The sequence below is a fragment of the Rattus norvegicus genome, chromosome 5 (assembly GCF_036323735.1).
Source record: "Rattus norvegicus strain BN/NHsdMcwi chromosome 5, GRCr8, whole genome shotgun sequence".
Taxonomy (NCBI): domain Eukaryota; kingdom Metazoa; phylum Chordata; class Mammalia; order Rodentia; family Muridae; genus Rattus; species Rattus norvegicus.
Genome location: NC_086023.1, coordinates 100,433,268 through 100,458,075, shown reverse-complemented (window position 1 = coordinate 100,458,075; position 24,808 = coordinate 100,433,268). Strand labels below are relative to the sequence as shown.

The 24,808-nt window shown below is 39.4% G+C and overlaps 1 protein-coding gene across 2 annotated transcripts in view; it reads right to left on the bottom strand.

Moving 5' to 3' along the window:
- Positions 1-2,596: 2,596 nt before the first annotated feature.
- Positions 2,597-24,808, bottom strand: part of Lurap1l (leucine rich adaptor protein 1-like) — a 52,559-nt gene continuing 30,347 nt past the window's right edge. For both annotated transcript variants that reach the window (XM_063287940.1, NM_001025022.1), the window contains exon 2: positions 2,597-3,340. In XM_063287940.1, the coding sequence (XP_063144010.1) occupies positions 2,966-3,340 (375 nt within the window). In that variant the 3' untranslated portion in view covers positions 2,597-2,965. The remainder of the gene's footprint in view (positions 3,341-24,808) is intronic.

Below are 24,808 nucleotides of genomic sequence, written 5' to 3'. Positions count from 1 at the left end.
TTAGTAAAGTAGGTGGAAAACAGTTGTATAACTGACTCTAGTATCTAAACCATAAAATATTTGCTAGATTTTTAGGGGGAAGCCGGGCAGAAGCTGAATGGGTAATGGTAGTGCATGGCTTTAAAGAACTTGGGGGTCAGGGACAGAGGTAGACGCGCTGAGTTAAAGGTCAGGCTCGTCTACAGGGAGAAATCCAGAATAGCCACGGTTGCAAATACCATTTCCAAAAGGCAAAGAATAAGTATTAAGATTATAAAATACTGAAACTTATTACTCACGGAGCACAAAACAATCTAAATTCCACCACTACTCCTACAGATTCCATATAAAATACAATGTCTAAATAAAAACTATTCCATATGTGTCTCTCATAACGGGCCCTTAAGATTTTTCTCATTTCCTTGGTAAATATTCATGGGTAGCATGGACAAATAGCTAGGGAAGTTGGTTTGAAAAGGAAGGTATTAGAAAAATTTGCCAGAATGAGTTCCCAGTCTGAAGCTGTAGTCTGAGAACAGCAACTTGCTCATGCATAACTCATTCTAGACAACTGCTGGGACTGGAAAGATATTAGAATTTGCTCTTGTCATCTGTTCTATTGCTAAATGCCAGCTTCATTCTTATTAAGGATAGTCTCACCACCATGCATAAACACATGCCTATATAGTTCATTACTTTCTGCTTGACATGCACCAGGCTTGATGTTCAGGATACATTCTATGTGAAGTTATGATGTGTCCTCTTGAGTTTTTACATGATAAACAATTGATGCTAAGAATTTCTTGGCTTGATTCCAGATTAAAACAGTCAATCAAACAGTCTTTATTAAATTGAAAATAAAAGTATACAGAAAGAGGGGAATATGTGAGGCGCCAACTCCCAACTGCCTTACTCTGGATGTGTGATTTAAAGAAAGAGTTTGGTAGTTAACACAGGGAAACCTGGAGACACTGGTGACGTGGAAAACAGTTGGTTGCATTTTCCAATTCTGGGCTTATATTTGCTCCTTTGTCTACATTTTATTATTGAATGTCAACAAATAATAGAAAGGGTTAGTGAGTGTAGTTTTAAGAGCAACAGAGACCTCAGTTCAATTCAAGGCCTGGGTTTGACACTGGGGAAGTTTGACCCCATCATCTAGGTTCTATACCTTAGTTTCCTTAAACATAAATTGGTGTCAGTTCTCATATCATAAGACTGCTGTGATGCTACTATAAGAAATATATGTTAAAAGAGGATTGCAAAATATAGCACCCCACAGACTATAATTGGGAGTTGAGTGATATGTGTTTTGGAAACAAAAAAAAATTGACAATTGAACAATGAGCATATAAAAAAGAGAAAACATTCTTTGAATAGGGATATTTCCTGATGGCAATACTAGTTCCCATTGACTTATATTGTCTAATGTTTAGTGCACTAACATGCATTATTAGAATATGTTGAAATCTTAATTAAGCTTTCTCACTTGAAAAAAATAATGAATTGAAATAATAACACCACATCAAAATTAAATGGTTCTGGAGAGATGGCTTGGCTGTGGAGTGCTAGTGCTTCTCCTTCAGAGGACCAGAGTTTGATTCCCAGCACCCATGTTGACTGGCTCACAACTGCCCCTAATTCCAGCTCCAGAAGATCTAGTGCCTCTGGCCCCCACAGTCATAGTATTTATGTGCCTATTACCCCCATCAAGCACACACGTATAAAGTAAAACAAAATAAATACCAAAAGAAAAATTAAGTGTTTTGACTTATTATACAAATGAAAATATATTCAAGTATCAATCCAGAAAACTAAGAAATTATTTTTCCATCTTAGGATGAAAAATAACATATTGGGATTTATAGTTATAACATAATGGTTCTGATCTTTCTTACTGTACGTGTTTATGCCTTCTACTAATGTATATATATATATACTTATATATATATATTTCATATATATATATGAAAATAGTCTGTTAATCTCAAACTATCTCTAAATTTAGTTTTTAAAAATAGATTCCTGCTGAAATATCACACTTTCCAGATTCCCTGGGACCAGACTACAAGAGGGACTGTAACATACAAGTGGTAGTCATTTCTGCCATCTTCTTCCTGTGGGAAGTTTCTCATCTGCCTGCCTGGCTCAAGGATCCCTGTGACTGAGATGGTGACCCTTCTATGTGTCTACCAATCTTCCCTGTCCTGCTCCAGATCCATTACTCTTTCAGCCTTTCTCCTTTATGTCACCCACAGAAACCCAAAGGTCTTTGCCTGTACTCACCTTGAAAACTACTGTCCATTTTCTTTTGAAATCTAGTAGTATAATACATATTGTAAGACATGTAAACTCAAGATTTGAGTTAAACTCATTGATTCTAAAACTCATCTCCAATTCTGACACTGGAGTAGACTAAATCAAGTCTATGCAGTTTGGGTTTTCCAAATGTCAGTGACATGGGTAAGAGCACAAGCTCATCATGCAGGAACAGATTCTGGCTTTGAAATAATGTCTACTTTGTCCAAATAGGTAGTTTAATATACAAACAGTAAAATATCTTCATATCTTCTTGCACATAGAAATCTCAAATCATTTAACACAACACACAACAGGATGAAGGAAGTGATCAGACTTTGGTTTATTGTAAAACTTAGCAAAGTGTTTCATATAATCCCTGACCCCTCACTCTGAAAACAAAAGCAGAAACAATTATTGCTTATTTTCCCCCTCTACTTTGTCTGTGCTACTGTAAGAGAAGGGAGAAAGATTATTACAATAAATAAAAATAGAGATGTAACAGAGAAAAATAAATCAGTCTAGATGAGAAGTATTAGGAGCAACAGAAATTTCATTAAGCAGTTTAAAAATAAGCTTCTTTAAAAAGGTTGCCTTATTAAAATAAATCACACCAAAAATATAGCAGCAGAGAAGAAGGATACATACAAGTTAATTGCACATCAGTCCCATGCAAAAACGTGGATCATTAGCCAAAGCAGTAGTACTCAGAATCCAGCTTGGGATGCTTGTGCAGAGCTTGAGAGTCCTCTATGATAGAGCTGTCACTGAACTGATCCAAGTCTGAAGGGGTCTGATGGCCTGGTACATCATCTGCCAAAGTGTCCAGGTAGCTCCCTACCGAGATGCCATCCAGCCCATCACTGCCATCATGGAGGCTGTTGTAGCTGCCACGTAAGGAGGTGCTCTGACTCTCCAGCAAACTACACAGGCTGCCACTGAGACTGCTGCCTCGGCTGGTAACGGTGGCCTTTTCCTCAATCATCCACTTGATGGACTCGATGCTCTCATTGATGAGGAGCAATTGACGCATGAGCCTTACGTCAGTGGCTCTGAGGTTCACCTATGACAGAGAGGGAAAGAAGAAAGACATGCTAGTTATTTTATGCCCAAGAAAAATCTCAAATTCGCTCATAAACCACGCACGCACGCACGCATGCACGCACGCGCGTTTGTTTCATCCTTTTTGGAACTTATTGACTCCTAGTAGAAGTCAGAATCAAGAACTCACTTCTTGACATATACATTAGGCTCCTAACTGCCCCCCCCCAAAAAAAACACCAAGAAAACAAAAAAACAAACAAAAATCCATTGTATTTCTGACTCCAATAAAGCTCCTTGAACACACCTATCAAATGCCAAGTTGTTTATTAAGAAATGCATTCTTTCTGGATTAACTTATCAATACTAATACGGAACTGGGTGTGGCAACCAAGAAAGTTAAGAAATCATTAGTCTTATAGATTCCTCTGCTTATTAAATGATAACATGCAACATTATGAAAAAATGAATTATTGATTCATTAGAAAAATCTAGTTACCCTGTACTGCAGGCATTATGATTTTCATCTTTCAAAGAGAACTAAAAACCACAGGGGAAAAAGTTAAGAATAAGTAGAAAATGGCAACTTTTCTAACTGCATCTACATGAACTCTAGACAATGCATTTGCTTGTAAGGGGAACCAAACTGGGTGGCAGGGACCTGGCTGGCCACAAGAGGGCCTTCTCACATTCATTACAGTTTCCCACTTGGGATAGAAACCCAAAAAGCCATGCTAATTCTCTCTATAAGACAAAGAGATCTTGAGATATGTAGGTTTCTAGACTTATCAAAGGCATCCATTCTTGGGTGACTCAAACCACAAACAGAAGCCTATTGTCATCAGAAATGTGCTTTCATGCAAAAGGACTTCCTGCTGAGGAGTTAATCCATAACTGAAGGTGAACAGTGAATGTGTGAACAAACAGGGAGGGATAAAATCTCCTCCACCACAGAGCCGCTAGGGAGAGTGCTAGGTGAATAGAGTGCTTGCCTATAGTGTTCTGGCTTCAACACTGATACATAGACAGAGTTACAGAAAAGAAAGAAGAAAGTTCCACTCTACAATACAATTTTCAAAAAATAATGAAAATATAAATGAAAAATTAGTAAGTACAAAGTACATTTTAAAATTCTCTAAGGTATTAAAGCAACTTCTGCATCTTCTTAGTAAAAAGCATAAAGAATAAACCACTCAGACAGTAACAGGTTAAAATTAGTACTCTTTTTGGTGTTCTCAAACAGAAGGGCGTGAACTCAGTAAGTCTCAAACTTTTTTATTATTATTTTTATGCTGCTTCAAAAAATTTGCAATGACTATGACCAAGACGGAGGCTTTCTGAAAGTCTGTGTGTTCACATTTATCCACATACCTTATAAGTCATCAAGACAGAGTTCAAATTACAAATAATACAAGTCTTTACAGATATCAACAGTGCACACATAGCTCCACAGATGAGCAAAGAAAACCAGTGGGTCAAACTCACACAAAATTCTTCAGTCAGCCACTGAAGCTGAAGAAATTTCCCATGCCACTACATGCATGGAGCAAGGTCAATGTGATCTTTTCCCAGCCACTCTCTAAATGGACAATAGGTGCCTGTTCCCAGATGCCTGCTTTGCCCATAAAAACACCTTGCCTTGGTTGAGCTCTGAGCATGAACTAGTGGACCGTCACCTTTCATCATTTCTCCAAAGCTTCCTCACTCCTCTCGGTGGACTGCTCCCAGCTTACTGACTCTAGTCTCCCATGTTGGTCCATGAAGCTTCTGTAGGACTTTACATTTCTATCTTACAACATCGCTGAATTTTGTGCCGTCGCATAGTAGCACTGATTTGTCATATATATGACAAACATATGTGACTATATATTGTTCTTCTCAATTAAGTAAATAAGCCTCTTACGAAAGCCATTCTCACTGCCCTCCTATATTGTAAAGTCTTTCCCAAATACGTTTTAAATTTTTAGCCATATTTTAAAATCTTTGACATATCAGCTCTTGATTAGTTAATAAACTCAGACTTCCAGAAACTGTTGATACAATCAAGGGTTAATATGTACTAAAAATACATTTTCTGTCAGCAATTTTGGTCTTGTATAGTGGTAGTATCTAATACTTTTTTTTTCAATTTAATTGATCGATAAAAAACAAACAAACAAACAAAAAAGGCAGACTATGAAGAAACAAGATTCTCTTAACCATGAAATGATTTAAGTAAGGAAATCTTTTACTGCAAAAAGCAAAACATTCAGTCTATTGAGTTATTGTTGGGGAAGGTGGGAGAAAGTAACAAGGTTAAAACCTGTTGATGCAGATAATGATTATAGTTGTGTGTCTATCCCTTGTCCTACAGGACAGTAAGCAGTCTCTTCAGACTGCCAGATGTGCTGGGTTTTGTGATTGGCTACTGGTCTGTTCCAGGAGTTCTTGTCTGTTACCCGTGGCTTTCTTCCAGAACTAAGGTGTGGTTATGGTATTGATAAACCCTGGGAATATGAGCAATCCATCAAAACTGAATCACAGTGCTTCTCCTATGGCTGCCACACCTTTTTTGTGCTGTGATTCATCTTGGTCCTTGCGAAGGTTGCAGAGCAGAGTAGCTTTACCACAGTGGCAGGAACCTGTGGTTCTCTCAGCTAGGGCCAGTTGGGGCCCTCCTCAAGCTCAAAGCTTCCACATTATCAGCACGTACAGCTCATATTCCTGATTAATCATGCCCAGTCCTCAAGCCCAGTTAGACTGAGTTTCATGACTATTATTTCCTGCACAATATTTATGACTCGTTGAAATCAATTTGCTTATTACTTGTGCCTAAAGGAGTTTCCGAGCACTAGCAACTTTGTCTGCCTAATTACCACTGCTTGCTAAGTCCTAGAGGAGTACTTGGCACATAGCATCTACTCTGTCAAAATACATTCAATGACCAGACATCAGCTATGCTGCAGAATGGACCCCTTCAGAAGACAGGCTTTGTGTGGGCTAGTGGTATAAGACTCGAAAGGAAGAAAAGTTGTCAGGACGAAACAACCATAGGTCTGAAGCATTCCCAAGCAGATAATCCTATTTCTGTTCATTCCCAGGACTCTGGCACTGAGTAACTCGTATAGACTCTCCCTACCTTAAGTTTACAGAGTCTAAGATAGCCTCCAAAAGGGAAGCGGACTTCAAGCTGTGAGTCACAGTGCACACATGATTCTGTTTGCTCAGTGGCGATAACTTGTCCTAGCACAGCACAGGTGTTCTGCAAACACCCAGTGAAAGGAATTGAACAAAGAGACCAAACAAACCTCGTCTCTGCTTCCCCAGTACAAGTGTCCTGACTGACTGATTCAAAGCCATGTCGGTATCGTCTCTTTTCACTCCTCATTCCCCACATGCTATTCTGATCTTTACAATTCCTGCTGTGTGTTTTGCCTTCACACTGAGTCTTCCAACCCTCAGGTTGGTGCCAAACATGTCTTTGGTCTCTGGGGAAAGTGCTAAAACTTCCATGTCATTTCTGACAAATGACAAATTTGGGTTTATACCAAATTTGAATGACCAATGAGGGACCTAGAAAGATCAGTGGCTCCCAACAACACATTTTCCAAGGCCTGTTTTCTTCCAAATGCTCCTTTTCCAAACAATTTTCATAATACATTTATTTACTAATGTGTTTATCTGTGTAAAGGGTGGGAATTTATAGGTATCCTAGACATAAGTAAAAGTCATTCAAGGGTCAGACACACCATGTGGGTCTCAGGGTCAACATCGGGTTATTAGGCTTGGGAGAAAGTATATTTACCAACATTTACCAGAGCCATGTTGCTGGCCCTGCAGGGTCCTTTTCCTCTGAAAGAATGCAAGTTATGAATTAGCATGATGGAGTTCAAGGAAGAACACAGTCAAATTTTCAGTTAACCAAAGAACTGAGGGGGCTGAAGAGATGGTTTAGTGATTAATGGAACCGGCTGATCTTCCAAAGGACTAGAGTTAAATTTCCAGCATCCACAGGGTGACTTAAAAATCATTTCTAACTCCAGTTCCAGGAGACCTGAGGGCACTGGGCCTGTAAGTGGTGCACAGACACTACATGTAGGCAAAACACCCATACACATAAACAAAAATAATTTGTTTTAAATCAGAGAATTAAAACTCAAGGTGGAACATGGTCCAAGGTCTAAGTCTGCCCACGACATAATCTCCCTGTGGTCTGAGGGTAAACAAGTTAGTGTGTAGGATTTCCAATTCCCCAAAATAAAGAAAAATCATGAGATTGCATTCATTTTTCTATGAGCTACGGGGCTCAATAGGAATGCCAAAGCGAGTTCTGTGAAACAAAGAGGAATCCTGTTCGCTAAGACTGAATTTAGCCCAAGCCTCATGTACTTGTCTTTGTTTCCCACCGAGGTTTCATTTCAGATATCACATTATAAGAAAACATTACTGTGCTCCTGTAAAATCCCAGCGTTTCTTTCCATTCCAACATATTCTTTTTCTTCCTTGAGATTGTGTGTTTAATAAATCATTTTTGCTATGAGGAAATCATATGGGCCAAACGAGACAGACAGTTGCTGCTGAATACTTTCACCATGAAGTATAGCTAGCAAAAAGCTTGCAGCTAAACACTGAAATTCAAAGCCAACATGAATTTTACTTGGCTGACCAGAAACTGTGTGATAATAAAAATCTGGACTCTCACCATTTAATAAAAAATAAAATTATGTTCTAGGTTATAAGGTAAAAACACTTGCTGTGCAAAGCTTATAACCTGATTTCCATCCCTGATCTCTTTGCAGAAGGAAATAGCTAACTCCTGAAAGTTGCCTCTGTTTCCCCCAGGCATGATGTGGCACACACATGCCTTTACTGACATATATGCACCATACAAATGCACCCACAAAATAATATTAAATAAAAAAGGTCTGTTTCCCTTGGAACATAAATATATTTTTTATTAAGTGGTGCCACCCTTTATTTAAAAAACTACTCTTTATATTAATCAACATGCACATGAGCAGCTGAATGTATCTTACAAATAGGGGGATTTCTCATGTTGTCTGGTCATCCTGGAGGACTGGGTAAGACACCGCTCATAAAGTCCTTTGTATTTTCACCCTTTTATATACTAATGGCAAGTTGATTGAACAAATAAAGCCTGCCGTCCCCAGTTACATCATCCTACTATAAAACCCATGATATAAATCCCAAATGTCCTGAGAGGTACAATACAAATTAAGAAAAGTTTTATGCAAGCCCATCATTAAATTCATAGGACAAAGAGAAGAGGTTAGATAAACCTTTTAATGTAATGCTCTCCTCCTAGTTTCCAGCCAAGAAAATGATACACATTTGCTTCTTTTTCCCTCCCAGTTACAGCAAGAGAAAGTATTTGCTTCTGGACAAAGCTCTTAGAGCAATATTTATCTCCCACTTTTTAACATACTTAATTTTACATATATTTAAATTTTAAATACTAGCTGGAATGATATTGGAAAGGTGCCTGGACTATTGCCTTTTCTGTATCTTAGCTTTGTTTATTTGTGGTCTTAGTTAGGATTGCCATCATTGTGATAAAATGCCAAGAACAAAAATAACTTGGGGAGGAAAGGGTTAAGTTCATCTTACACGCTCACATCATCGTTCACTAACAATGGAAGTCAGGACAAGAATCTAGAAGAAGGCCCAGGAGCTGCAGGACCCCTGCCTGAGACACCTCCGGAACCTGAAGGAAACAGACCGGATAAACAGTTCTCTGCACCCAAATCCCGTGGGAGGGAGAGCTAAACCTTCAGAGAGGCAGACAAGCCTGGGAAACCAGAAGAGACTGCTCTCTGCACACACATCTCGGACGCCAGAGGAAAAAGCCAAAGACCATCTGGAACCCTGGTGCACTGAAGCTCCCGGAAGGGGCGGCACAGGTCTTCCTGGTTGCTGCCGCTGCAGAGAGCCCGTGGGCAGCAGCCCACGAGCGAACTTGAGCCTCGGGACCATAGGTAAGACCAAATTTTCTGCTGCAAGAAAGCTGCCTGGTGAACTCAAGACACAGGCCCACAGGAACAGCTGAAGACCTGTAGAGAGGAAAAACTACACGCCCGAAAGCAGAACACTCTGTCCCCATAACTGACTGAAAGAGAGGAAAACAGGTCTACAGCACTCCTGACACACAGGCTTATAGGACAGTCTAGCCACTGTCAGAAATAGCAGAACAAAGTAACACTAGAGATAATCTGATGGCGAGAGGCAAGCACAGGAACCCAAGCAACAGAAACCAAGACTACATGGCACCATCGGAGCCCAATTCTCCCATCAAAACAAACATGGAATATCCAAACACACCAGAAAAGCAAGATCTAGTTTCAAAATCATTTTTGATCATGATGCTGGAGGACTTCAAGAAAGACGTGAAGAACTCCCTTAGAGAACAAGTAGAAGCCTACAGAGAGGAATCGCAAAAATGCCTGAAAGAATTCCAGGAAAACATAAATAAACAAGTAGAAGCCCATAGAGAGGAGACACAAAACTCCCTGAAAGAATTCCAGGAAAACACAATCAAACAGTTGAAGGAATTAAAAATGGAAATAGAAGCAATCAAGAAAGAACACATGGAAACAACCCTGGATATAGAAAACCAAAAGAAGAGACAAGGAGCTGTAGATACAAGCTTCACCAACAGAATACAAGAGATGGAAGAGAGAATATCAGGAGCAGAAGATTCCATAGAAGTCATTGACTCAACTGTCAAAGATAATGTAAAGCAGAAAAAGCTACTGGTCCAAAACATACAGGAAATCCAGGACTCAATGAGAAGATCAAACCTAAGGATAATAGGTATAGAAGAGAGTGAAGACTCCCAGCTCAAAGGACCAGTAAATATCTTCAACAAAATCATAGAAGAAAACTTCCCTAACCTAAAAAAAGAGATACCCATAGACATACAAGAAGCCTACAGAACTCCAAATAGATTGGACCAGAAAAGAAACACCTCCCGTCACATAACTGTCAAAACACCAAACGCACAAAATAAAGAAAGAATATTAAAAGCAGTAAGGGAAAAAGGTCAAGTAACATATAAAGGCAGACCTATCAGAATCACACCAGACTTCTCGCCAGAAACTATGAAGGCCAGAAGATCCTGGACTGATGTCATACAGACCCTAAGAGAACACAAATGCCAGCCCAGGTTACTGTATCCAGCAAAACTCTCAATTAACATTGATGGAGAAACCAAGATATTCCATGACAAAACCAAATTTACACAATATCTTTCTACAAATCCAGCACTACAAAGGATAATAAATGGTAAAGCCCAACATAAGGAGGCAAGTTATACCCTAGAAGAAGCAAGAAACTAATCGTCTTGGCAACAAAACAAAGAGAATTAAAGCACACAAACATAACCTCACTTCCAAATATGAATATAACGGGAAGCAATAATCACTATTCCTTAATATCTCTCAATATCAATGGCCTCAACTCCCCAATAAAAAGACATAGATTAACAAACTGGATACGCAACGAGGACCCTGCATTCTGCTGCCTACAGGAAACACACCTCAGAGACAAAGACAGACACTACCTCAGAGTGAAAGGCTGGAAAACAACTTTCCAAGCAAATGGTCAGAAGAAGCAAGCTGGAGTAGCCATTCTAATATCAAATAAAATCAATTTTCAATTAAAAGTCATCAAAAAAGATAAGGAAGGACACTTCATATTCATCAAAGGAAAAATCCACCAAGATGAAGTCTCAATCCTAAATATCTATGCCCCAAATACAAGGGCACCTACATATGTAAAAGAAACCTTACTAAAGCTCAAAACACACATTGCACTTCACACAATAATAGTAGGAGATTTCAACACCCCACTCTCATCAATGGACAGATCATGGAAAGAGAAATTAAACAGAGATGTAGACAGACTAAGAGAAGTCATGAGCCAAATGGACTTAACGGATATTTATAGAACATTCTATCCTAAAGCAAAAGGATATACCTTCTTCTCAGCTCCTCATGGTACTTTCTCCAAAATTGACCATATAATTGGTCAAAAAACGGGCCTCAACAGGTACAGAAAGATAGAAATAATCCCATGCGTGCTATCGGACCACCACGGCCTAAAACTGGTCTTCAATAACAATAAGGGAAGAATGCCCACATATACGTGGAAATTGAACAATGCTCTACTCAATGATAACCTGGTCAAGGAAGAAATAAAGAAAGAAATTAAAAACTTTTTAGAATTTAATGAAAATGAAGGTACAACATACCCAAACTTATGGGACACAATGAAAGCTGTGCTAAGAGGAAAACTCATAGTGCTGAGTGCCTGCAGAAAGAAACAGGAAAGAGCATATGTCAGCAGCTTGACAGCACACCTAAAAGCTCTAGAACAAAAAGAAGCAAATACACCCAGGAGGAGTAGAAGGCAGGAAATAATCAAACTCAGAGCTGAAATCAACCAAGTAGAAACAAAAGGACCATAGAAAGAATCAACAGAACCAAAAGTTGGTTCTTTGAGAAAATCAACAAGATAGATAAACCCTTAGCCAGACTAACGAGAGGACACAGAGAGTGCGTCCAAATTAACAAAATCAGAAATGAAAAGGGAGACATAACTACAGATTCAGAGGAAATTCAAAAAATCATCAGCTCTTACTATAAAAACCTATATTCAACAAAACTTGAAAATCTTCAGGAAATGGACAATTTCCTAGACAGATACCAGGTATCGAAGTTAAATCAGGAACAGATAAACCAGTTAAACAACCCCATAACTCCTAAGGAAATAGAAGCAGTCATTAAAGGTCTCCCAACCAAAAAGAGCCCAGGTCCAGACAGGTTTAGTGCAGAACTCTATCAAACTTTCATAGAAGACCTCTTACCAATATTATCCAAACTATTCCACAAAATTGAAACAGATGGAGCCCTACCGAATTCCTATTATGAAGCCACAATTACTCTTATACCTAAACCACACAAAGACCCAACAAAGAAAGAGAACTTCAGACCAATTTCCCTTATGAATATCGACGCAAAAATACTCAATAAAATTCTGGCAAACCGAATTCAAGAGCACATCAAAACAATCATCCACCATGATCAAGTAGGCTTCATCCCAGGCATGCAGGGATGGTGTAATATACGGAAAACCATCAACGTGATCCATCATATAAACAAACTGAAAGAACAGAACCACATGATCATTTCATTAGATGCTGAGAAAGCATTTGACAAAATTCAACACCCCTTCATGATAAAAGTCCTGGAAAGAATAGGAATTCAAGGCCCATACCTAAACATAGTAAAAGCCATATACAGCAAACCAGTTGCTAACATTAAACTAAATGGAGAGAAACTTGAAGCAATCCCACTAAAATCAGGGACTAGACAAGGCTGCCCACTCTCTCCCTACTTATTCAATATAGTTCTTGAAGTTCTAGCCAGAGCAATCAGACAACAAAAGGAGATCAAGGGGATACAGATCGGAAAAGAAGAGGTCAAAATATCACTATTTGCAGACGACATGATAGTATATTTAAGTGATCCCAAAAGTTCCACCAGAGAACTACTAAAGCTGATAAACAACTTCAGCAAAGTGGCTGGGTATAAAATTAACTCAAATAAATCAGTTGCCTTCCTCTATATAAAAGAGAAACAAGCCGAGAAAGAAATTAGGGAAACGACACCCTTCATAATAGACCCAAATAATATGAAGTACCTCGGTGTGACTTTAACCAAGCAAGTAAAAGATCTGTACAATAAGAACTTCAAGACACTGAGGAAAGAAATTGAAGAAGACCTCAGAAGATGGAAAGATCTCCCATGCTCATGGATTGGCAGGATTAATATAGTAAAAATGGCCATTTTACCAAAAGCAATCTACAGATTCAATGCAATCCCCATCAAAATACCAATTCAATTCTTCAAAGAATTAGACAGAACAATTTGCAAATTCATCTGGAATAACAAAAAACCCAGGATAGCTAAAGCTATCCTCAACAATAAAAGGACTTCAGGGGGAATCACTATCCCTGAACTCAAGCAGTATTACAGAGCAATAGTGATAAAAACTGCATGGTATTGGTACAGAGACAGACAGATAGACCAATGGATTAGAATTGAAGACCCAGAAATGAACCCACACACCTATGGTCACTTGATTTTTGACAAAGGAGCCAAAACCATCCAATGGAAAAAAGATAGCATTTTCAGCAAATGGTGCTGGTTCAACTGGCGGGCAACATGTAGAAGAATGTAGATCGATCCATCCTTATCACCCTGTACAAAGCTTAAGTCCAAGTGGATCAAGGACCTCCACATCAAACCAGACACACTCAAACTAATAGAAGAAAAACTGGGGAAGCATCTGGAACACATGGGCACTGGAAAAAATTTCCTGAACAAAACACCAATGGCTTATGCTCTAAGATCAAGAATCGACAAATGGGATCTCATAAAACTGCAAAGCTTCTGTAAGGCAAAGGACACTATGGTTAGGACAAAATGGCAACCAACAGATTGGGAAAAGATCTTTACCAATCCTACAACAGATAGAGGCCTTATATCCAAAATATACAAAGAACTCAAGAAGTTAGCCCGCAGGGAAACAAATAACCCTATTAAAAAATGGGGTTCAGAGCTAAACAAAGAATTCACAGCTGAGGAATGCCGAATGGCTGAGAAACACCTAAAGAAATGTTCAACATCTTTAGTCATAAGGGAAATGCAAATCAAAACAACCCTGAGATTTCACCTCACACCAGTGAGAATGGCTAAGATCAAAAACTCAGGTGACAGCAGATGCTGGCGAGGATGTGGATAAAGAGGAACACTCCTCCATTGTTGGTGGGATTGCAGACTGGTAAAACCATTCTGGAAATCAGTCTGGAGGTTCCTCAGAAAATTGGACATTGAACTGCCTGAGGATCCAGCTATACCTCTCTTGGGCATATACCCAAAAGATGCCTCAACATATAAAAGAGACACGTGCTCCACTATGTTCATCGCAGCCTTATTTATTATAGCCAGAAACTGGAAAGAACCCAGATGCCCTTCAACAGAGGAATGGATACAGAAAATGTGGTACATCTACACAATGGAATATTACTCAGCTATCAAAAACAACGAGTTTATGAAATTCGTAGGCAAATGGTTGGAACTGGAAAATATCATCCTGAGTGAGCTAACCCAATCACAGAAAGACATACATGGTATGCACTCATTGATAAGTGGCTATTAGCCCAAATGCTTGAATTACTCTAAATCCCTAGAACAAAGGAAACTCAAGACGGATGATCAAAATGTGAATGCTTCACTCCTTCTTTAAATGAGGAAAAAGAATACCCTTGGCAGGGAAGGGAGAGGCAAAGATTAAAACAGAGACTGAAGGAACACCCATTCAGAACCTGCCCCACATGTGGCCCATACATATACAGCCACCCAATTAGACAAGATGGATGAAGCAAAGAAGTGCAGACCGACAGGAGCCGGATGTAGATCGCTCCTGAGAGACACAGCCAGAATACAGCAAATACAGAGGCGAATGCCAGCAGCAAACCACTGAACTGAGAATAGGTCCCCTATTGAAGGAATCAGAGAAAGAACTGGAAGAGCTTGAAGGTGCTCGAGACCCCAAAAGTACAACAATGTCAAGCAACCAGAGCTTCCAGGGACTAAGCCACTACCTAAAGACTATACATGGACTGACCCTGGACTCTGACCCCATAGGTAGCAATGAATATCCTAGTAAGAGCACCAGTGGAAGGGGAAGCCCTGGGTCCTGCTAAGACTGAACCCCCAGTGAACTAGACTATGGGGGGAGGGCGGCAATGGGGGGAGGGTTGGCAGGGGAACACCCATAAGGAAGGGGAGGGGGGAGGGGGATGTTTGTCCGGAAACGGGAAAGGGAATAACACTTGAAATGTATATAAGAAATACTCAAGTTAATAAAAAAAAAATACTCAAGTTAATTTAAAAAAAAAAAAAAAAAAAATAGAGACAGAAAGAACACCCATTCAGAGCCTGCCCCACATGTGGCCCATACATTTACAGCCACCCAATTAGACAAGATGGATGAAGCAAAGAAGTGCAGGTCGACAGGAACCGGATGTAGATCTTTCCTGAGAGACACAACCAGAATACAGCAAATACATAGGCAAATGCCAGCAGCAAACCACTGAACTGAGAACAGGATCCCCGTTGAAGGAATCAAAGAAAGGACTGAAAGAGCTTGAAGGGGCTTGAGACCCCATATGAACAACAATGCCAACCAACCAGAGCTTCCTGGGACTAAGCCACTACCCAAAGACTATACATGGACTGACCCTGGACTCTGACCTCATAGGTAGCAATGAATATCCTAGTAAGAGCACCAGTGGAAGGGGAAGCCCTTGGTCCTGCCAAACTGAACCCCCAGTAAACGTGATTGTTGGGGGGAGGGCGGTAATGTGGGGAGGATGGGGAGGGGAACACCAATGTAGAAGGGGAGGGGGAGGAGTTAGGGGGATGTTGGTCCAGAAACTGGGAAAGGGAATAACATTCGAAATGTAAAGAAATACTCAAGTTAATAAAGAAAAAAAGGAAAAAAAAAAGAATCTAGAAGAAACAGCAACTGACGCAGAGGCCATGGGAGGTTGTTTCTTACAGGTTTGTTCCTCATGAATTGCTTCCTCTTATAGACTCCAGGACCCATACTCCAGGGGTGTGATCACCCACAATGGGCTTGGTATAGACATTTTTTGATTGTGATTGGTTTTCTTGTCCAAAATGACTCTAGTTTATGTCAAACTCACATAAAATTATCCATGGCATGCACATCCCCACTGTGTAACCTCCTAATGTCCACTTCTGTTCCTTCTCCAAACTCATCACATACCCATTTGATGATCGCAGGGAATCTCTGCTTACTCATACTTGGATTCTCCAGAAGTTTTATTGATAGCTATATAACACAACATGTCTCCCTATCTGCCTTTCTCAGCAGATCCACAAGGACACTGCTGTCTCCCCTTAGTCTGAGAAGTTGCTAGATGTCATTTCTATTAGCTGACATTTCATTAGATCCTTCAGGAGAAAAGCCTTCACTACATACACCTTTCTCATTTGGCTCAAAATTTAGAGCAAAAATTGTTTTTAACTGAAAAAGGAGGGGTTAATTTTTATATCAGTCAACTTTGCCATCCCTCATGTGTGTTGCTCACTGGTAGAAGTGAACAGTTTGCTCTTCTCCCAGAGCCTTGGGGCTGAGTAACTACCCCTATGATTGTATTACTGACAAAAACCAGTCATCAAGCAGCTGGCCAAGGATACTTTCAATGACACAGAAAGCTAGTTTGGTTATTTAAAAGAGGTACCTGTGACTGCAGAATCTGCAACCAGTTCTAGCATGAGACTAGTGAGTGTATACTGATCAGTGCCCTCTCAATGAGTCTTCTGATTACTAAAGTGAGTTACACAGTCTTTCTTCCTTATCCTATCAGGTAAAGTCTAACGGACTGAAAGTCAACTTTACCTATTCATGTCTGAAGTTTAATTGAGGCTAATGCAGCAGCAGACTGAAAATTACCCAAGCCAAGATTTCTTTAGAGTGAGTTAGCAAACATTCACCAGAGAGAAGCTGGTCCACAGAGAGCATATGTCAGAAGTATGTCCACTGACATAAATATTCTGCACAGCCATCTTTTCGAAGTAGACCTTAAAGCAGTATTTTCAGATGAGGTTCAGGTCATAGTACTGTGTTTCTCTGTTATATGTAGTCTATGTTCTAAGAGGAGGATGCAGGGCCATATAATGCCAAGTGTTCAAAAGCCAACTCACTAGCCAATACATGGAAACATTTACACCTATTTACTGGGAGACCCAATGTCTTATTGTGCTGCCTAGTTCTATGTCAACTTGTCATAAGCTAGAGTTATGTGAAAGTACAGAAACTCAACTGAGAAAACTCTTCCATAAGATCCTGCTATAAGGCATTTTATTAATTAGTGATTGATGGGGAGAGTCCTTCTCACGGTGGTCCTTGATTCTATAAGAAATGCTGAATGCATTTCTCCATGGTCTGTGCAATGTGGAAGTGTAGAAAGAACATCTTGTGTATTTTATGGATGCATTGCCTATCATTATTTTTAATTGATAGGAAAAGTCTATCACCTACAGCTTAGGCAGGAAATGGAGCTGGGACATCCAGGAGGAGAGAGAATTCTGGGATAGAGCCAGGTACAGAAGATTCTGGGAAGACGTGACAAGACAGTTACATGATATCTTAACACAGCCACATGGCAGAATACAGGCTAGAATAAATGGGATTGTTTAAGTTATAACTAGTCAGAGAAGAGTTCAGCTACATGGCCAAGGTATTTGTAAACACATTTTGAGTTGAAGTCTTATTTCTGGGAACATGGAGCTTGAAGGAAGAACCAGGGCCTAACTTCTACATGGAATTGTAAGCCAAATAAATCCTGCACCCACTACAAGTTGCTTTTGGTCATGGCATTTCATCACATCAATAAAACAGTGACTAAGACATCCTACCACTCTGTTGAAATAACTGAGGTATTAAGGTTTATTTTGGCTCATGGTTTCACATAGCACACTTGGAGGATGTGGCAGAATAATACTTCACAGAGAGACTGCATATGAAGAGGCCTATTTAAGTAGAGATGGTTGAGAAAGAGAGACTGGGATCCCAGTAGCAAGACATTCCGCCCAGTGAGTCAACATCCATCTAGAAGGCTGTACATGTTTAAATGTTTCCAGTTCCCAGTTCTGTCACAAAGTTAAAAATCAAGCCAAGTACACATGGGCCTTTGGATAACCAAACCCAAAATCTACCGTATAAATAAATGCAAAATAAATTGGGCTAACATGAAAAATGTGTGATACCATTTCAGTAACATATAAAGTATCTTTTGTTATAAACTCCTTATAACCAATTGATTCTCAAGAAATGCCTTATTCATTCTTTCTGAAGTCTTGGATATATGGTAACCTACACAGATAGAATTGCTTGCATTTCACTGACTTTTCTTAATAATTATTTATCATTAAATATGGCAGTTACCTGTGGTTACACTTTCTCAAGTACAAATTATGTTCATTAAAAGTGAAACCTCTGTGAGCTTTACACTTATGTTACTCGTCTATCAATGTCAGCAATTTCTTTGGTGAATTATATAACTGGTTTCAGATATGCATTATTTTATTTTGCTTTTCATTGTTAGTAAAGTAACAGGGACATTTCAAAATATATTTAATTTGAATTTTATGTGTATAGATTTTTTTGTCTGCGTGTACACCTATGCACTACTTACATCCTGGGTGCCTTCAGTGTTACAGATGGCTGAGAGCTTCTATGTGGGTTCTGGGAAATGAACAATGTGCTCTAGAAGACCAGCCAATGTTCTTAGTCATCGAGCCATGTCTCCAGCCAACAGAGACATTTCAAAGTTTAGTCTTCAGTGTTAAAATAGTCTCTCGACTTTTTAAAGTCTGAAATCAATTAATTAAAACCCAAGGATTTATTTATAGTGCTTTCCACTTTCTGTGTATTCATCTTTCAGCCAATTTCAAGTTAGCAATGTGACAACAGCAAACATGATTGACCAGTGTTCAGAAAGAATCATACACAGTGTTTTCATGTCTTAGATATAAACAGAAAAGAATCATGGGAACTTCATGTGAGTACTACATTTAAATCATTTGTACTCTGCCTCCAACTCCTCTAATATCCCTGTGCCCTACTATCTCAAAATTATATTTTCTTATTCTTTATTAATGTTGTGCGCGCGCGCGCACACACACACACACACACACACACACACACACACACACACACACACCTCCCTGAGTCCTGAGTCCATTTAGTGTTTGTATTACTGTTAAGGACTGACCATTTGGGATTAGATAACATATCAGGGGCCTCTTCTCGGGGAAAGCTTATCCTTCCTCTGAGCCACTAACTGCTTATAGCTCTTCATCTACCATATAGAGCCTGATGAATTTCCACTAGGCATGTTGCCATGCTAACCAATATTTCCACATTTTAGGTCTTATTTAGATAACCAGATTATTGAGATCCATAGGTGCAGCTTTCCTCTAATGTATAGAAGACATTTGCTGCAATATTATAACTAAAATTCAAAAAACAGTAAAATCATGAAGATGTAGTTGAATATCAGTGAATAATACTGATTTTTAGGTTTGCATACATACCTAAAGTTTTAATAGTGATTCCCAAAGCTTTTGAAGGTTTAATAAGTAGCTCATGTATCCTAATATGTGTTGGTTTTTAGAACCACTGGGATCATACAGACAAAGGCTTTACCTAACCTATTATATTTTGTAATGAGTACATTTAGGGACTTATATTTTATACCTTAGGGATGGGATCTCTCGATAGATAGATAGATAGATAGATAGATAGATAGATAGATAGATAGATAGATATGAATTGTAAATAAAATGTACCTTGTCTTTCCCACTAGATATAATTTGATATAAATGTAAAATACAGTGAAATTATTGTCAAGGAAGACAATAGGTACTACATGTCTATAATCCAGATATTTGACAGGCTGAGGCTGCCACCTGAGTTACATAGGAAGACACTGTCTCAAATGTTAAGATGTCTATTATGGAAATTGTCCAGTTCTATATGTAGATTATTGGATCTGTTGGAACATGAAGTAAATGGGACAGCATAATTAAAGTGCTGAAATTCGGTTATGCATTTATATGTTTGTACTGAAGTGATCTAGTGGCTATATTTCTAAAATATGTTCAACACTTTGGTGTTTTGGTAGGTAGAATCAAATAAATCCAGGCAATAAAAGGCGTTTACCATTATAATTAATATGCTGCATGGTATACAGTTGTTGAAGAATAAGTGCTGTCAAAGAAATAGGGCTATAATCTTGTTTTCTAATTAACTTCTTTAAAGTCTTAACATTGCCTTTACACTCATTTATTTTATAATTGTATGTATATGAGTGCTTTACCTGTATTTATTTCCGTGTACCATGTGCATGGCTGGTGTCAGATCCCCTGGGAAGAGTTAAAAACAGCTGTGAACCAGCCACCATGTGAATACTGGGGATTAAATCCAGGTCCTCTACAAGAGCAGCAAGTCATCTTAAACACTGAGCCAGCTGTCCAGCCACCTCTTCATTTTCTTCATGCTATCCATCATTCTATCTTTTAGTCTCAGTTCTCATGTCCTCTGCATCTTCCTTATTTCTCCAACTCCAGTCTCGGCCTGAAAACAGCATCAAGTCATGCGTGCTCTAGTCACCTTTGCTTTTCACCACTTGTTGAATAAGGGAAAGGGAATTGCCCAGAAAACTGATCTTAAAATTGAGAAAACTGTTTCTGCAACAGAATAAACTGAATGGACCCTACTCATAGGGAAGGGCTCTCCAACTATGAGGTCAGATGCTATTAACTTGACACAACCTCAACCCAACTGGTTGATGGACCTCTGGCACGGGGAATGTTATCTTGATTAAGATAACTGAGGTGGAAAGCCCTGCCCATTGTGCTGATATCATACCCTGGGCTGTGGATCTTGGGCTGAAATAAAGTCAAGAATGTGAACTGAGCCACAACATGCATTTGTTGTTCTGTGCTCCTTGACAGCAGTGAGCCAGTTCTGGCATGCTCCTGTCCTGGGACTTCCTGGATAGGGTGGACCATAACCTGGAACTATATATGAGCAAAATAACCCTTTACTCCCTCGAGCTGCTTTTTTCAGTAAATTGTATCACAAGAGAAAATGAAGACAGCAAGCTTGGACATATACATCAGTCTCCTGAGAATTGTGCTAAAATACAAATTTTGTTTACTAGTTCCATGATGCTGCATTTCAAGCAAGCACTCAGTTCATACTAACTCATAAGAAGCCTGGAGCATATATCTCAATCATTCCCTCTCCCGATCAATAGTCCTGGTCGTCCTTATCATTCTCTATAGATCTGGCCTGTGGCCTGGTTTCTAAAGAGTATCATGGCAACCCATCTGATAAAAGTTCCAAAGAGCATGGCTCCTGTGTGAAGAAAGCCCTCTTCCCAGCTGTAAACAGCCCTACTCTGAGCTCCACATAGTAAGTAATTGAGCTCCAAGCAATAGCTGGGACAGTGGAAAGATCTGTCCACCACCACAGAACCTCAGTGAGCCTTTGAAGCAAATTGTTCCGAAATTCGGCCTTGAGAAGACCTCAGCTCCTACTCCAACCGCACCTTACACCTTAATGGGTGCTGTGAGAATCTGTGAGTCACAGGCACTCAATGAAAATATACCCAGTCCCCTGACTCACAGAAACTCTGAAACAGTGTGCTTTTTTTGATGCTACTGAGTTTGGGGGCGCATGAATCACTAATAAATAAACGGTGTGATAATCTGACCACACTTTGATTAGCAAGGGCCTGGAAGTGTTTCAGCTTGTGGATAATTTGAGAGAATGTCAGACCTGTGTGTGTATGGGATGCTACTCTTCTAATAACTAACAGTTCGGTGTTTAACAAATAAGTAAGTAGTTAAGTACTTACAAGGTCAATATTTAACTAGCTATCCAGATTTCCAACAGGGCAAACAGAGCACGCTGTTTATTGCACTGAGGAGTGATAGTGGCAGAAAGATTTGATAATTGATGGCACAGTGGAGACACTCTGTAGCGATCGCTCACATCATAGTCTCATATCATAGTCCTGAGGGTGAATGAAAAGTCACCCTGACCAGCAGATCTAAACGCACATCACAACAGTCAGATACAATGTGATCAGGAGTTTGGAGGTACCCATGCATCTGTTGCCATGACAAGCGTCATATATCCACATGCCCACTGGCATCACCTGCAGGCGAAGCTTAAACAAAATGCTAACAGTATGGACATTTCAATATTTCCAATTTTCTTCTATCACAAATTTTCTTTTTGAAATGGTTCATTTAATTGGAAAGTGCACTTTGAGTTGGCCTCAAAAGAGAAAAAAAAAAGGAAGGTACATAAGATGGGAATAAAAGTTTCCTGTTGAGTAGCCTCCTATAAACCAGATTTTTCATATGTTAATCCATTTTCTTTATAATGGATCCACATAGTAGAATGATCCTTTTGCATAGGGAATATAACTGAGCCACTGACATCTCACCGTGATACTCCTTTTCGACGACTGCTAGTGATTTGGCCCCATCTAACATCCTTTACGGTTCAAGAGCATCAGCCTGGTCTGATTTTCATACAAATGCTGGCCAAGTATTTTGGGAGATTTCAAGTGGAACCTTCCAGATCAGGGCAGTGACCGACACGTCACTGGGTGGAAGCAATGAATGGAATAGCAGCCAATAAACAACTCCTGCAAGATCCCAACATTCACTGCAGGACATTGACTGACTGCTCTAGTGATTTCTTCAGTCTCTGCTATTAAAAAGTTTTAGGAATACTAAAAAAGTATATCTTTTATTATAAGTTTCATGTGCCATATACTTAGGTTGCTGCCTTAAACATCAATTTGTAGATAAGTATGTCATTAACACACACACACACACACACACACACACAAAATGCTGAAGCTGATCATTTGATCATTTTCATCATGGTTCCCAATCTGACAAGTAACATGCTAGTCTTCACAATAAGAAAATAGCTGGACAAACTGCAGGTCAACAATTGGAATAAGCAGAGAACTGAGGTCACAAGGCAAACTGTGGCCTGGGACACAGGGTAATAAAATCATTATGTATAGAAACAGAAGTCCAGAAGCACAAGTTTGTCAGTAGCAATGTTTAAAGGACAATTTGTGAGTTGCTAAGGTTCAGTGGCCTCTGCCTGTGAGTTAGGCATGGTCTCAAGACCTCCACACTTTACAGTTTCACCTCTGGGAGTCCTGCTGCCTTCTCATGATCTCTGCGGTTTCTGGCAGACGAAACACTCTGAAGTATATACTCCAGACTTTCCTGGTCTCCTGGAGCAGATCTCACTGTAAAGGAGATTGTTTTACAGAGACTAACAAAGGTAAGTTTTCCTAAAGCATAACCTAGCTGAGAGTAGGAAACCATTCAAGTCAGGTTCAGTACAGAACACTGTGCCATAGTCCACCATCCCAGCAACATAGATACTCCTACATAACCTGGGGTTAAGTGGGAAAGTGCTTCTGATCCTAGTTAAGATTGTCTAAGAAAAGTGAGGGATATGAGAGTAGCCAAAACAGGAGTCCTGGAGGAAGTTTTAGACTCTGACACCCACAGCTAGAAACAACAGTAAACAAAATCTAACTCTGACTCAGGCTATTACTTAATGGCCTCCTCACTCAGCTCTTTTTTCACACCCAACAGTCACAGAAAGTCAGAGAAAATTCTAGAAACAGTCCAGAACAGCATAAAAAGCCAAGTGAGAAGGGGGAAATCAATACTATCAAAGGACATTGCATATTGACAGCACTACCCTTAAATAGCGAAGGAGAGCCAGGATGGAGGTCAGTAAAGTATGGAGTGTTCTTCCTTCCCTCAAGCTGCACTGCCTGGAAATGTCTTCATGGTCTAGGTTGAGGCAACTGGTCTCTTCCACAACCCACTGGCAATATGCCACTTAGCGGACTTCGGTTGTTGATTCAAATAGCATGGCATAGTTGAATAACAGCCAAAGGGGCACTCTTTTTGTTTGTTTGTGTGTTGTTTGTTTTTTAAAGAGCTAATAAGAAGGTTAGCATTAGCATTATGAATAGACTGGGTGTGTGACACTCTCTTAATATCCATAGAGATAGCTGAGGGATTTGTCACTCAAATTGAAGAACTTCACCATCAAGAAATAAACTCCATTACTTTATTGTTTGTTCTCTGGGGCTATCAGAAAAGATTGAAAATAATTTACTATGATCTTTTTTACCATAAATTTATAAACTTCCTTGGAAAATCACATCTTATCTAAACATATTTCATAATCTTATCCATCACTTGAAAATGTTTAAAATTTCAACATATCCTCAATAATATGCTAAAATAGCTTAAGGTTACAGCCTGGTGTCTATGGGCTTTTTCCTCACATAATTGACTATTTATTCCCTATTTTGCTCAGACCTGGAATGTTTTAACTGAACTTGAAAATGTGTGTCTCAGAGATGTACAAATCAATAACATCTGCAAGTAGAAAAAAATGATGATTTCGTTGTTTCATGGGACATTTGACAGTTTTGTTTCTAAATGAGGAATTTGGTCTTAGAATTTTTCCTGGAAAAATATACAGCACATTTATCTAACTGTGGTTTCTAAAACTAAATGCCCTGTCAATACTGACATGTTCCTTCTGAGTTTCTTGTGACAGTCAAGTTTGCTACTTGCTGCCTGACTCAAGGAGCACTGTGGGTTCAAGGCAAGAGCTGCTCCTAGGGAATTGTCTAATGCGCTCATGGACTCAAAGAAAGCAATAGGAGAGGAACCTCGCCTTCCCAGCACTTGGTTTCTCCTGGGCAGGTGCTTTTGTTGTTGTTGTTGTTCTGGTTTGCTTGCTTTGTTGTTTCCAATCCTGA